At 38.1% G+C, this 14,852-nt stretch overlaps 1 protein-coding gene across 1 annotated transcript; it reads right to left on the bottom strand.

Annotated features, from left to right (window-relative positions):
* Window positions 1-746: 746 nt before the first annotated feature.
* SFTPD (surfactant protein D) lies at window positions 747-12,026 on the bottom strand. Its single transcript, XM_075717918.1, has 5 exons — window positions 11,876-12,026; window positions 11,221-11,278; window positions 10,282-10,367; window positions 9,405-9,623; window positions 747-904 (listed from the first exon to the last, which is right to left on the bottom strand). Exons 1-5 carry the CDS (start codon window positions 12,024-12,026, stop codon window positions 747-749), a joined length of 672 nt encoding a protein of 223 aa, XP_075574033.1.
* Between the last annotated feature and the right edge of the window lie 2,826 nt (window positions 12,027-14,852).

Genomic DNA, 14,852 nt, shown 5'->3' with positions numbered 1-14,852 from the left:
GCGTGTTTTCTTCCACACGCCTCCCACATGGCATGGGACCTTGGGCTTCTTGTGCTGCTACCACTTTGAGTCAGGAAAGAGGTTAGGAGTTGCTGGAGGGCCTCAGGACAGGTGGCTTCTGGCCACTGCTTTTCAGGTATATGAAGGTAAAAGACTTGCTGACTAAAGCTTTCCCATGGGAAAAGGTAGGTGAGTCCCCCTGTGCTCATCACGCTGTGTCACCCTGGCAGTGCTGCTTATTTCGTCTTTCACGGGATCTGTTACAGGTGAAGATGGCGAGAGAAATGCAGGCTGAGCAACAGCAGTGGTAGCAGGAGTGTCTGTATGGGTAGAGTTGGTAAGGGAAACTTATAGAAAGGATCAAAATACACACAAGCTAGGCTCATAGATAAAGGGGTGCTGGAGGATCTTGTGGCCACAAGTCACTTTAGCTATGTGCCCAAGAAATCTGCTTTTTGCTCTTGTTGTAATAAGCAAGCAGGTTAACAGAACAGCAGGAACCCCTAGGCAGCCCTACCAGGAAACTCAGTGGGCAGTGAATAACAGAACAGACAAGAGAGCCACTGCTCCTGTTAGAAGTGATTTCCTCTTTATGGCTGGCATTTGTTTAAAAGACAAACCAGGCTGAGGAAGAGTTACTTCTATTTTTCCTGCTGCGTTATCTGCGTTCGCTAGCTACAAATGAAGAGACAAAGGGTAGGAAAGTGCATTCCAGGGAGCCTGCCAGACAGCAGCAGGGGGAAGCACTAAAACTGACAGGCAATAAGGCGATTCTGGTTGCGCTTTTTGCCGTTCCAAGTGCCATCAGTGTACATCTCCACACATTCCTCTTTCCCTTTGCCAGAAGGTTCATTTAAATACCAGTTAGTATCGTTCAGTTGTGTGCCATCCAGGAACCGGAATTTCCTTGGAATTAGAGATTCCTTTATCCCCAGGTAGGTGTAGGTATTAAAATTTTTCACAAAGTACAGAATGGCATCATTGTCACTTGGGTTCCTTGGAGTGGCAATAGACCCTCCAACATCTCTGCATTTTTTTTTTCAGTGTAATATGGAAATCACCTTTTTTCCCTTTAGTAGCAAATATTTTTCCTCCAGATGCTATTATCTTTTCCAAGTGGTGGACTGCAACATGAGGTGAAAGCTGTTAAACTTTGATGCATTGTTTTGTGGTCACTTTGCTGCTGATTGTAATTTCCACTATTTTAGTCCGTAACTTTAGATTAAACCCAGGAAAAGGTAAAGAGGAGGAAAACTTGAAATCAAAGATTAAAAAAACAGAAAAGAAAAAAAGACAACCCCCAAAAGCCAGATGATGGCAGGGGAAAAAGGAAGAAACACATAAAAATATAGACAATGAAATAGAAGAACAACAAAAGAGGTTGGAGAAGGAGCGGGGAAGAAAATAAGGAATTCTACATTTAGAAAAAGTACATTATTATTTTCTTGGGGTCTCTGTACTCTGTATAAGCTCCCTGAGATGGTTTGCAGTGTACAAGTATATGTCAGTCCTTGACCGAGTAGGATCTTGGATGTGATCTCGTTGTGATTGTTTTGGTATGTTTTTTGTGTTCAGTTTATTGGTCTGTTAGGAGCATGAGATGCCCATGGAGCACTTCAGCATAGGCAGGGATTTTAATCTGATAAGTTTCTGACTTGCTTGCACCCATACTTTGGAGCTGTCACCTAGGTATCTCCCACTAGTTAGGAAAAACTAATTCCACTGCCCCCCCAGTTTGGGAGTTATCACTCTCCTGTCTATCAGTGAACAAAATATAAATGGAATGCAATAAACCAGCAGAAAATTTTGCTTTTTTCCTGAGAAGCCATTTTTTTGCTCATCTTGTTTATGCTCGCTAATTCAGCTACAGCAGAAAAAAAAAGCAGATAAATTACCTCCTTCAGGACTGGATATCCAGTGTTCTAGTTGACAGATAATGTCTTCCATTTTGTTATCAACCAGTGGTAGGAAACCTATGAACAAACCCAGCTATTATGCACTTTCCATTACTGTTTGAATCTTGGCTTTCATGATAAAGCGGAGGTAATCGTGTGAAATTAATATGAACTTTTAAAATGTTTGTTTGACCCGTTTTGGTTTACTGCTGTGTTCTAAGCAGGGGATCTTTTCACACATTGATCTTTACAAGGATAGGGAATATGTTCCTGGAAACTACCTGCAGAGCAGTGATGTTTATGGAAAACTTGAATTAGCAAACTGAGTTTGTCTTCACTCTATAAGTGATTGAGCTGGTCCAGGCAAAACACTGGCACTTGTGCAGTAGGTTTAGTTGATTTTTAACTGTGTCTAGGGATTGTTGACAGAATCCTTCAGGCTGCTCAAGCACTTGCACCTAGCAACAAGTTTCTTGTGCCCTGTGTTATGGAAAATGATATCCTTTTCTCTGCGAATTGAACCATTGCATCCTTAAGTAGGAGAGATTTAAGTATCTTACCTCATATAAGGAATTAATAAAGATCTGTTTACTTTCTATCAAGTAGAACCCACACCAGATTTATACAGCATAGCACTAAGTTTACAAAGCATAACAATGGAACACAACAGTACGTCTAGATAAAAACAGAGATAGTAACTGCATGTACCTGGTATCAAGCCTTCATCTATCCCATCTTCAGGCAAGCACGCAAAACCAGGCAGTGGGGGAATTCCTGCTGGTTTACCTTGAGCACAGCGCAGGAGCAGGAAAAAAGCTACTCCTAAGATTTTGTGGAACAGCTGTGGAGACAGCATATTTAAAGCCAAAAGTAAAACAGACTCTCTTACTCTCCAGTATAGAGCCCTGTGTTTTAAAACAAACAAAACAAAAACAATATTTCAGAACTTTGCTGTCTGGGTTTACAGTTTTATGTACCTTAAGCTTTGCCCTCAGTGACATGAATGTCATTGCAAAGTTAGGTTATTTCAAATACTTAAAGTCATCTTCCAAAAGACTCAGTCTGTTAATCTACTTAAGAGTTTAAGCTACAGAGCAAAAAACCTAAAACATCCCCTTCAAAGTTTTTTTTTTTTTCTGTACAGCAGATATATGCTGGTTTTCCCACACAAAAACCTGTAGTTTCAGCCTTAATTTTACAGGGGAGCAATAGACATATATCTGCTTTAGTAAGAGAAAGCCAGGTTAAGATAAACTGGGATACGCTGTCTTTATCAATTGGTTTAGAGTGAAACAATTGTTAATGATTATTCTTCCATTATGGCATCTGTCTTTTAAAGTATTTTCACCTGAGATAATATCCTCTGTAAAAGTGAAAGTTTTAATAAAAATGTTGAGACACAAGGAAAAAAAAAATCTAAAATGGAAAGCTTGTGATACAGTTTAAGACGATTCAATGTAATTTAAAAGGAAGCCTATTTAAAGATGCTCAGCTTACCTAGCAGCTCCAATATGAAATAAGAATGACTCTTTAAATGGTCTAATTTATAGGGCATATAACTCGAGATTCATTTTGTTGCCTACAAGAAATACAAAGAGCATGCAATGTGATATGAATTTGCATATGAATAGAAATTTCAGAAACTTTAACTTGAATGATAGGTGGGTTGTTTTCTTTGAGAGGTAAACACTTAAAATGTGAGGAAAATATTTGAGGGTACTTACTTTCTTGATGTGTAGAAACGTTTCACATGTTTTAAAAAAAAAACAAACAACTCTGGAGCAGAACAAGGCAATTTCTCAATATATATTTGAAACATTTCCACAGAACAGGTGTGTAAATGTTAAATTGTAAATGTCACTGAAGATCATAGAATCATTTAGGTTGGCAAAAGACCTTTAAGATCATCCAGTACAACCATTAAATTAACGTTACCAAGTCCACCACTAAACCAATTAAGGGCAGAGTAGCAACCCCACGCCTCCTGGCTTGGTGGCTGGATCATTTATAATGAAAGTAAAAACTAGGAATCATTAAGATTGGAAAGGACCTCTAAGATAAGCCAAAACAAGGAGTTCACTTGAAATATAATACGCACCAGGAGTACCACCATCATTTTCATTACAGACTGAGGACTTATCAGTGATAATTATTGATGTTTTGAATCTCATAATTGTAGCAGCAAAGCTGAAAGACAGTGGTACATCTGCAGCATATGGAGAGGTAATAGCCACAGAAGCACATACGTAGATAAGCTACAGAATACTCCAGGGGAAGCTTATATATCATAAATAATAGCAGTTTTACCGTACTATGTAAGTAGTACAGTTTTATCCAACAGAACAATGACCTTTCAGTAAAGGAAAAAGCTACTGTAAACCAGTCCTGTAAGTACAGAGGCTTTAAGATGTGGAGCATCGCCATGCACTTTTAAGTTATTCTCAGCTGAGAGTCATTTCTATCTGATGGAGACTTTTAGGAAGGAGTTTCAGGCTGTGCTCCAGTTCAAACACATCGATGTGGTGTTCAGGCCAGCACCCTAATGTTGCAGCAAGGCTAACACTCAAATCAGTTGAGGAATAAGTGTTTTCAGATTAGATGGGGAACGTGAGCAATATCTATGTTAGTCTAAGATGCTACTGGATTTAAGCAAGCCTAGATCACCTCCACAGGCACCCTGCACCTTCATACTTACCTCAACTGACATAGAGTCCTTTGTCATTGCTGTTGCGCCCGCAGAAGCTTGATTAATTCCTGCAGCATTGTTTACCGAGTGAGTGCCCTGGAAAAGGTACCAGTCCTGTGAAAACTAAATAAGCAGTACCCAGTTGTATGTACCTTGACAGAAGAGGGCAATTTTAAATTTACATGACTAACCTTTGTTTAAAGTTTCTTGGTAAGTTCCAAGTTTCTTAGCTTTTGAGTGTTTGACTTAATGCTTTTAACATTCTTTTGGCAGAGGTTTTCTAATTTTTTTTTTTTGGGGGGGGGGGAGGGGGGCAGGATGGGGGACACCAAACAACCCAGAGAACAAGAGACAATCCATTACCTGGGGTCCAGATGAGCCCTAGAAAAGGTCACTGGCAGAACCTGGGAATTTGCATCTGTGGTGAGAACTTTAGCACTTCAGCTGCATCTGGAAGAAACCACAGGTTGGGCAAGTGTGAGAAGAGGATGAGGCTTGGCCTCCATTAGTGGGTTTCACATTCCGGCTGATGGCCTGGGAAACCTGGAGGGAAGCAGAAGCTTTCTTGTGTGATAGACTCCTGAGAAGAACTGATGTAGATTTGCCAGATTCTAAACTTTTCTTCTCTTGATTTTCATCAGCATATTGATAAGATGGAGCAAGCTAAAATAGATATTTAAAAATACTTACATTCCTACTATGCTTGTTTATGATTGCCTAATAGAATATTCTGTGTAACTATCATAACTTGTAAACTATTTTCTGATCTTGCTTTGAGCCGCATGTCACAGAAGCTCAGCAAGATTCAAGGATACAGATCCTTGACAAACCATTTTTGAGCATTGAGGCAACTTTTCTTCTGTGTTTCCACATCTATCGTTAAGAGGTTTTATAATTTCAGTGCCAGTGAGGCAAATGAAGGATATTCTGAGTAGGTTCAGTGTTTCACAGTGTAGGTAGGTAAATGCAAAACAGGACAACAGTTGGTTAACACTGCTTTCTTGGCTACTTCAAGAAATATAGACACTAGAGTTGAATTTCAGTTTATGAAAGTGGGTGTGTGTTCCTTCATGAGCCTGTTTATTAGCCTTTCCTTTGTATACTTAACCTCCTGAAAGTTGTGGCAGTTTTTTTTCCCTTCATAGTGCTAGTCACACCTCAGATGACCTTGAAAATTCTTTTCTTATTCTCTCAGTTTGTATTTAAATGGCCCCAAACACACCTGTGTTTTCTGTTTCCATTGGTTTTGTGCTGTGCTGTTGTTTCCATCCTACCTTGCTACCACCTTGTCCTGTGCTTTCTGCATTTCCTTTTCTCTTCCAAATCGTTGTCAGGCTGTCCCAAACAGCTTCCTTATGCCTGGGAATATCAAGAAGAGCACAGAGCATATGGGACCTAGTGTCTCCCCTTCTCAGAGAAGGACTGAGATTATTTTTTCTGAGCTTTAAAAACAGGAAACAAAGAATTCAGCAAGATATGGATACCTGGGATAGCAAACTTCAATGTGACTTTTTTTTCTTTGGAGTTATGAGCAGCATTTTAGAGCAGAAAGTCTTAATTTTACCTGCATACAGTATGAACAGTGCTCATAAACGCTACTGCCATCTTGCTTCACTGACTTACATTATGTGTGAAGCATCCAAGTGGGGGTCACTAGATATCTCTGACATGTCACTTGGTACAGCTCAGCTGAAAAACACAGAAAAAAAGAAAGATGTTTTTGTGTTTATAACAAATAGAAAGCAAGACAATATCTCCTTTCTTTAATAGTTCTTAATAGCAACATAGCATTCTAGTGGAAGACAGAAAAAAACCTCATGAACCAGATGAAGCTATTTTTCTGTATACTCTGCAGTTGTCCTCCATTATCTACAGAAGGTGGTTAAATTAAAAGACACTACGGTCTTTACTATCATAATTATAGAATCATAGAAATGTTTGGGCTGGAAGGGACCTTTAAAGGTCATCTAGTCCAGCCCCCCCTGCAATGAGCAAGGACATCTTCAACCGGATCAGGTTGCTCAGAGCCCCGTCCAACCTGACCTTGAATGTTGCCAGGGATGGGGCATCTACCACCTCTCTGGGCAACCTGTGCCAGTGTTTCACCACTGGCATTGTAAAAAAATTTCTTCTTTATATATCTAATCTAAATCTACCCTCCTTTAGTTTAAAACCATTACCCCTTCTCCTACCACGACAGAGCCTGCTAAAATGTTTGTCCCCATCTTTCTTATAAAGCCCCCTTCAAGTACTGAAAGGCCGCAATAAGGTGTCCCCACAGCCTTCTCTTCTCCAGGCTGAACAACCCCAGCTGTCTCAGCCTTTCTTTACAGGAAAGGTGTTCACATGGACCCACTTCTTGAGCTTGTCCAGGTCCCTCTGGATGGCATCCTGTCCCTCAGGCATGCTAACTGCCCCATTCCGCCTCCTCAAGGGTTAAGGTACCCTTGCTGTGCAGTTCCTTTTGGCTCCTGAGCCACAAGGGCAGGGATGGGTGAAAGTTTCCTTCCAGGTTTCACCTGGCATCACATCTGGCCTGTGGCCCTTGAGCCAAATCCTGCCAGACCCTCATTTCCTAACAGGGACTTCAACTCAAATCCAACTCCCCTTATCATTTTCAAAGGTGCCGCTCTAATTTCCAAGCATCCTATATTGATTGTGCTTTAAACTCAGGTATGTTTGTACAATCGTAGGTTAATGTGATTTTATAGCAGTACTTATCAACTTCAGATAATGAAAATCACTTGCAGTCTGACACACTCTGAGGTCCAGACAAACATGTCTTATACCATTACACAATACTCCCAAGCACATTGCTTTCCTCTGGTTCATGAAAGTTGTAATAGAGCCATTAGCCTTTCTGCCACTTTTCAGTGTGGTTTCAAAACCGGCTAACAAATTTCTTGGTGCAAATATTTATTCTCCCATTTGCACTTATTGTTCTTCTAAAGAAAAGCTGCAAAAAAATGTAAAACGTATGATTAATACGTTATATTATATATATTATTTACACATTATATTATATATGTATATTCTTTATATATACATATATACCCTGCTTTGTAATGGATCATTGCTAGGATATTGTGGCAGTAAGTACTGTTATTTTTCCACCACATAGCATCTTTTCTCTGGAAAAGGACAGAGGAATAACATAATTATTCCTTAAATCTGGCTTCAAAATTAAAAATAAATAAATAAAGGAGGCACTTGTCACAATTTTTACAAGATAAGATAGCCCTGCTAGCCTATGTTATACCCTGCCAGTTACTATGTTCACATAATGTTGAATTTGAACTCAATTTTCCTAAGAACCATTGGGTTTGGGGTCTAATCAACTTTCTACAAAAATCAAGTAGTCACCAAAAGAAAGGGGCTTATTTTCTGTAATCTAAGGTCGATTTCTTTACACGTGGTAGGGGTTGATGGGGCTGAGGGAGAGGTTTTTGAAAGCTCAAAACTGCTAATAGTATTGCTAAGCTAAAACAGCTAATTAAATTATATAGTTATAAAAGCGGATATCGCTCTAGACTAGAGACAATTCCTTCTGAAATCAATATCCCTCATTTTTATGGCCAGACAAAACTCTTACTGTTAAATATACTGTAATAACAATTGTATTAAATTTCTCTTGTGTGACATGCAACCCATTTGCTTCAGAAGGGACTGAATTTTTGTGACCTTTTAATGTGTACAAAGATCCTAACTCTCAAAATCGGCTTTTATAGCATTTCAGGAGTGAATAATTTATTTTCTGAATTCAAAATCTTACCGTTAAATTGCTTTTCTGTAGCAAATTATTATAAATTAAGGAAAAAAAAAGACTAACCTGGATTTTTCCTGGTCTGGTCATTATGCACCAGGGATTATTTTTGCCCACTGCATTCTTAAGGAAAGATTTTATCAAAATTATTTATCCTATAATAACAGAACAGAGAAACAATTTATTCTGTTTCTTCTTGTGCCTGACCTCTCTGTCTATTTTTCAGAAAAAAAATCCATTAATACATAAATGCAGAATTTGGGTCTTTCACAAAAAAATAGACTGAAATGCTTACAAGTGTTTTAAACACCATTTGAGGGTTTAAATTCATAGGGTTATACACACACACACAAGCCATCTAAAAGGAAAAAATAATGATTTCTGGCTACTTTTCTGTTCCTCCATGGAACTGCAAAGATTAATCAAGTAACATTCTACTGAGTACGTACCTTCACCAGGATTTTAATTACCACATACGAATCCCATGAGACACAAACACATTCCAAGGCTGTCTGTAGAATATGGCTTTTATTAGAGAATTTTATTTCTTCAACATATGATGGTTGAGACTGGACTTTTTTTCTCTGAAGTTCATCAAAGTTAGGTGATTACAGTCCATGTAAAAGAACATGGACACAGTTTTTTTATAAAGAAGCAGCATGTGCGGTTTGATACTCCCCCCCCCAATAGGAATGGCTTAAACAGAGAGAAATTGGACTCTGAGACTTAGCCTAGCTGGTTTGCTTATTGATGTAACAAAAATTAGCTTTTGACTGAAAAAACTATCTTATTTTACTTAAATGGTTCAAAAGCACCCAAGTGTCTTGAAGTCTAAATCTGTTTAGAAACAGGTCATATATTGTGTTAAGCAGTTTGTAAGATTTTACACGTTAAGGATTTTAACAAGAGATTTGTATAGCCATTTTGTAAATACAAATGTGGTGGAGATAAATTGTTGATTAACTAAAGGAATCGAATACTCCAAACCCAGTTGGAGACCTGTGTAAATGAATAAGTGACTTTGGTTTGGCTAATAAAAGATCATGTTAGTAGAGTGATTGACCTGAAGCCTCACCCTCTTTAATGCCCAAGTAAACATATCGGTTATACTGTTTCACAATACCCAAAATAGCTTCATTCTCCTCCTCATTCATGGGAGTTGCAAGAGTTCCTCCAGCCTCTTCACAGAATTCTAGTGCAGATGCAAAATCAACTTCCTTCCCATTGCTGGCAAGTATTTTCTCTCCTACTTTTCTTATTTTCCCATTCAAAGCAAGCACTAAAACATGAAAAGAAAAAAACTAGTTAGCTTTTTAGATTTCCTACGGTGTATTGATGAGAAAGCAAAGAAAGAGAAATGAAGAGAAGAGAAAATTAAAAGTCGTAAGAGGAACAGAGTAGAGGGCAAGAATTGAGAGCAAAGAATGAAGAGGAATAAAGATCTTAAAAATTTTACAAACTCACTGGTTGGTATACTGTTATGCTGCTTGTCACCATCTGTCATTGTCTTCTCCAAGACAAGGATGCCCCACTAACATTTTCTACATACACTATCAGCCTTATTATATTGTGTGTACTCTCCAAAGAGGATCAATTTACTACCTTTAACAATCTGGTTTCTGACAGATAGCAATGCTAGCAACATGGTACAAGGCTGAGGAGTTCCCATGAATCCACGTGGAAAGTGCAACAGCAGTTAGAATATTTTTTTTTTAATAAATCAAATTTGAATAAATGCACATTAGTGTTCCTGAGAGAAATCTGCTTCTCCAAGGAAAGTAAGTCCTGATCTCATTGGATAAGAAAATGGAGTTTTGGGATGTGGTACCATTCTTCAGGTGCCATTTCTTTCCTGCCAGTCATGATTCTATAATTAACTTTGCCTATTGCACTTAAAACTGATTGTGAGCTGAAAAAGTAAAAATGGGAAAAATTACAGCTTTCAAGTCTGGAAAGCTGGTGTTTCAAATTTACTAAAACATTGCAGAGTTCAGTGTCCAGAGAATCAGGTAGACCCACACAGATTAAAAACAAAAGTTAGACAATCAAGCAAAACTAGGCTCTGCTGATAGGAACAATTCATTGGATAAAACTAGTCATTTTCCAAAACTAATGAGCACACAGTGTATTTTTTTTTTTTTAAACAACATCTGGTGTAAAATAAATATTTTCCCAGTATTTTTTTCCACATTGTTTGTTAACGTATATTAAAGCAAACAAACAAAAACCTGTAACTCTCTGAAATGCTGATAATGTCCCTCTGCACAGAAGAAAATGAATTTTTCTGGATTGAAGCCTTATGTTTGCCATGTCTGTGAAAGTGCCTTTGCCAAAGAGAGTTTGTTTCATTCTAATAATTGTTAGTGAACAGGAACAAGGGAGATTTTGGGGAGGGAGCAGTTCCTATGGCACCATACCATTTTCTTTTTAATCTGCTGTGTGGATGCTTTGTGGCTTTAATGGAAACCATAAACACTGGTATAGGAGGGTTTCTGCATAGATTGTGTGAAATCCAGTCCATCCAGCACTGCTTACTAAAGATGGAAACTCACTGTAAAGGTAGATACTTTTTTTCATACAAATTTCCATGGGTAACAAAGCTCCTACATGTAGAATAAAGTTACTAGTATGCTCCCATGATCATCTTCCCATTATTCACAACTCAAACAAATGGCAATGTGGAAGCACAAAATATTCCTGCATCTCCCTCCCTCAGAATTGCAATGTTGCAACTCTTTCTGCACTTCACAGTCAGCAAAAAACAACTTATTTGACCCAATAAAGAGAGTCCATTTGACTGACAGAACATTACATGGGCATCAGCCTTTTTCACATGTAGTCCAATATCCTTTTTTTCTCCTTTCTCACCTTGCAGCCAAAGAAGACCATCTCTTCCAGGAGGCCCCATAAAGCTTCCAGAGAGTCCTGTGAGACCTGGAAAAGAGAAGCATAATTTTCTTTCCAATTGATGCCTATCCTGGGAACTCCAGGATGAAAGAGAACTTGATCTCACACTGAAATGTGTTACATCTATGAATTACTTTGATAGTGCTTTAGCCTTGGTAATGGACCTGGAGAAAGCATTTCTACATAGAAAGAAAATTACACAGTGCAAAATGTGTTCCTTACCAGACTACTTTTGCACATACCATCTTTGAATACTAGAGAAACATGCCAGAAACCACTTAAATTACAATTGTAAATACTGGAACAACATTTTCTTCATACTTAAAAAAAAAAAAAAAAAAAAGCTTCTGCTGTGCAAGAAACAATTCCCTTTGGAAAGTCAATGGAAAAGCACCACAAGTGTTGATAACCTGTTCATTTTCCCTCTTCTCCCACAAGAGAAAGCAGGCCTACCTTTTAGGGGAAAAAAAAACCCCACCAAACTGGCAATTTCCTCCATTCAATTTCCCCTTCTCTGCTTAATGCAGCTGCTTCCTCAAGGGCGTATATCCTTCTGTGATAACTGTTTTTATTCATGCAGCCTTCATGACAAGGATTTGTTGCAAAAAAGGGAAGTTTACTTACCTGGTAGATGTGGCTGTCCTTTCAGACCATCTCTTCCAGGCAGCCCAGAGATACCAGGTAGCTCAGGAATTCCTGGACATTTACACAGCACATGGCAAGTCACTAGCAAAGCAGCCACTGCGGTGAGCATGTAGGATGAGTAAGACAACATGATTGCTCAGGCCAGCTGTAAGATAAAACACATATTTTTTAGGCAATGATTCAATAAAAAATTGTAGGCATTGGCTTATGTAATTGAACATTTTTTGGTTTTTTCCCCCCATTTGTCCCTTCTTGAAATTCACATTCTTTCCTTGTTTAAATAAAGTCTATAGTTTAGGTATAAGAGATTTCCCAGATTTATTTTGCTACCTTTGCATAGCTTATAGACAAAACTGTTTCTAGACTGATACAGAGTGGTATGCTCATTATAGAATGACAGCTACACATTTGGGAGTAGTGAAGACAAATCATCCTTTTTGCTATCACCGACTATTTGTTGGATTAATCCTTGAGAAATGATGGGCTCGGATGTAACTGATCATGCTTAAGCCATTAGTTGTCTGTAAGGGCTATAATCACTCAAGGAAACATAGATGCATGTGCTACCAACCCGAAAGGCACAATCTGTTATGGCGGTTGTCGTGGTGGTTTGGAGCTAGTTAGTTAGCAATCTCTTTAAGGACGGTACTATTTAAGCACACCTATTTGAAATAAGCAGACTGATAGAGTGTTTTACACATGGGCAAAATTTTATAGCTCAATTGACATTCCTATCTTGTTTTGAACAAAATTCCACAAGCTTGAAAATGTCAGAGTTAGTCTTGTAGAAAATGCATTTTTGCTGGTTGGCAATAGGCTTATTCATCTCATTTTATCCTTTCAGATATAACATTAAGTAGGGTTATAATCTCAGTGCCAAGATACCATGACTAAAAAGTACTCTGGAACTATAGATCATGGGTTTACAATGCAGCTAGTGGGCATGCAGCACTGGTAATGCTGTGCAGTTACAAAACCTGAACTGATGGACTATAAGACACTACGGCATAGAGATATCCAGTTACTGGCATCATTCAGTCAAAATAATGAGAGACAAAGAAAGGCTCAAGATGTCAGAATAGGTGTCCCTTTCTAATGAGATGAGCCTGATGGGTTGACTCTCATACAAAACATATAACTTAATACCCATGACTTCTCTTTTCTTTTGGCACTAATTAGAGAGGATCATGTACTACACTCTCTTAAAAAGTTCCATCCTTAAAAACATTCAGAATTGACATGATCATTTTCATTGACACATAATATGTTCTAAATCCAGCTCCACTTATAGTTGAGAATAAAATCTTGGTTGGCTTGTATGCTGCAAGATTATTAACAGTTGGGTCCATCAGTTAAAACAAGGTATTTGTTTCAAAGCATATAAGCCAAGCAGAATCAAATTATCAGTTTATTATTATTATTACCATTTATTAAATGGATACACTAAAACTGGACTGAGTTTTTTTGAAAAAGGTATTGTTTACATCTTCCAGACTGACTCTATCATAGAAGGCTTTTGACATTATTCTAAATCTTTCTCAATACCAAGCATTTGTAAGGGCAAAGTTCACTTGTTCTTCTAGAGGAATGCCTCATCAAAATCAATTCAGTGGGACACATCCTTGAGCATAAGAATATTCAATTATGTCATAAATTTCAGCATTTCACTGCATATAGAATCTGTTTAAGTAATAGCAGTGTCTGTTCCTCACGGTCAAGAATTTCCACTTGAACGAGTGGAAATTTCAAATCCACCTGAGAACACATGTGCTGTATTAAAAGTGCTGTTGAGTTTCATGTGTTGAATCTGAAGTGTCTCGAGCTGTTTACCCTTTACTATATTGAAGGCTAGCAGACACCTCTGACAATGCCGGCCAATGACTCGGAGAACAGATTATTAAAATCTCTAACAGAAACCTACCTTAGGTGGCTAGGAATACTTACGTCCCTGAGATAAGGAAATGCAATTACAACAGGTACTGTTTGTCTGGCACCGATCATTCAGGGAATTGCGTTTGAAGGGACTACTGCATCCAGCTCATAATTGGATTATGATGCAGAGTCAGAGTTCTGATCAGTTATATGACAAAATGGAAAAAACAGGTCTTCGGTTTTAATCCCGTTTTAATGACCTTCATCAGTCATTACAATCTGGTGTCCTTAAGGCATCTCCTCATCTGCTAAAATTGCTAATATAAGCAAAGTAAAAAAATACTAATAAAGTAAAATTTAATTTTAAAATGCAAATATGGCCACAGAAATGAAAAGGAACAGGTTTGCCTTCTAGCTGAAAGTTACTTGTGATTTATTAAAAGGAAATTCAACTTACCCTTCTGCTTCAAAGTGAAATGAAAGAGCAGTTCATACAAGTCCCCTTTATATTGTGTCACTTTGTTAAATGACACTGCTGAAGTGGAGACTGGACGATGAGGGCACAAATGAGCATTTTTAGTTTTGTTTACATACTTGTTATGCAAATACTGAGAACAATTTGAAGGGTTGAGAAATTTCTTTTTCCTTTGTAAGAATAGAAAGCCCAAGTTGGAGAAAAAACAAACTAGAACCAACAGACAACTCCAGATTTGTAGACACATACAAAATGTATGAAAAATTAAAGAAAATTTTGGGGATTCTAAGTGATATTGTAATGTTTTTTTCTTGTTTTTAAAAAAGCAAAAACGGCATATGACCACCAGTGGCTTTTGTGGAATGAAAGGTGCTCTTGTTAATTAGGGAAGCATGTTACCTTCCAGATAGATGATCAGAATTCTAAGCTTTGCTTCCCATCTCTGTATCTGATGTACTTGCCTTACCTTAATATAATTTTCTAGCTGTGTGTACGCTCTATGTTTCTGCGAGCATCTGGTCTCTTTTGCAGGTAGAGTACAGCTGATCTTCACCTGGTCAGAGATGGATCCTGGAAGAATCCGTATACACGCACAAAATCCTCAAATGG

The sequence above is a fragment of the Pelecanus crispus genome, chromosome 10, assembly GCF_030463565.1.
Source record: "Pelecanus crispus isolate bPelCri1 chromosome 10, bPelCri1.pri, whole genome shotgun sequence".
In the NCBI taxonomy this organism is placed as follows: domain Eukaryota; kingdom Metazoa; phylum Chordata; class Aves; order Pelecaniformes; family Pelecanidae; genus Pelecanus; species Pelecanus crispus.
The sequence above is the reverse complement of the archived record's forward strand: the minus strand, read 5'-3'. Positions and strand labels throughout refer to the sequence as shown.

Coding starts and splice junctions, on each gene's coding strand:
- SFTPD (XM_075717918.1), bottom strand. CDS start 12,026: ATGTTGTCTTACTCATCCTACATGCTCACCGCAGTGGCTGCTTTGCTA. Junction 10,368..11,220: donor GGAAGAGATGGTCTTCTTTG/GCTGCAAGGTGA, acceptor TTTGTTTTTAAT/CTGTGTGGGTCTACCTGATT. Junction 905..9,404: donor AGAGGGTGAGGCTTCAGGTC/AATCACTCTACT, acceptor TAATTCCAAGGA/AATTCCGGTTCCTGGATGGC.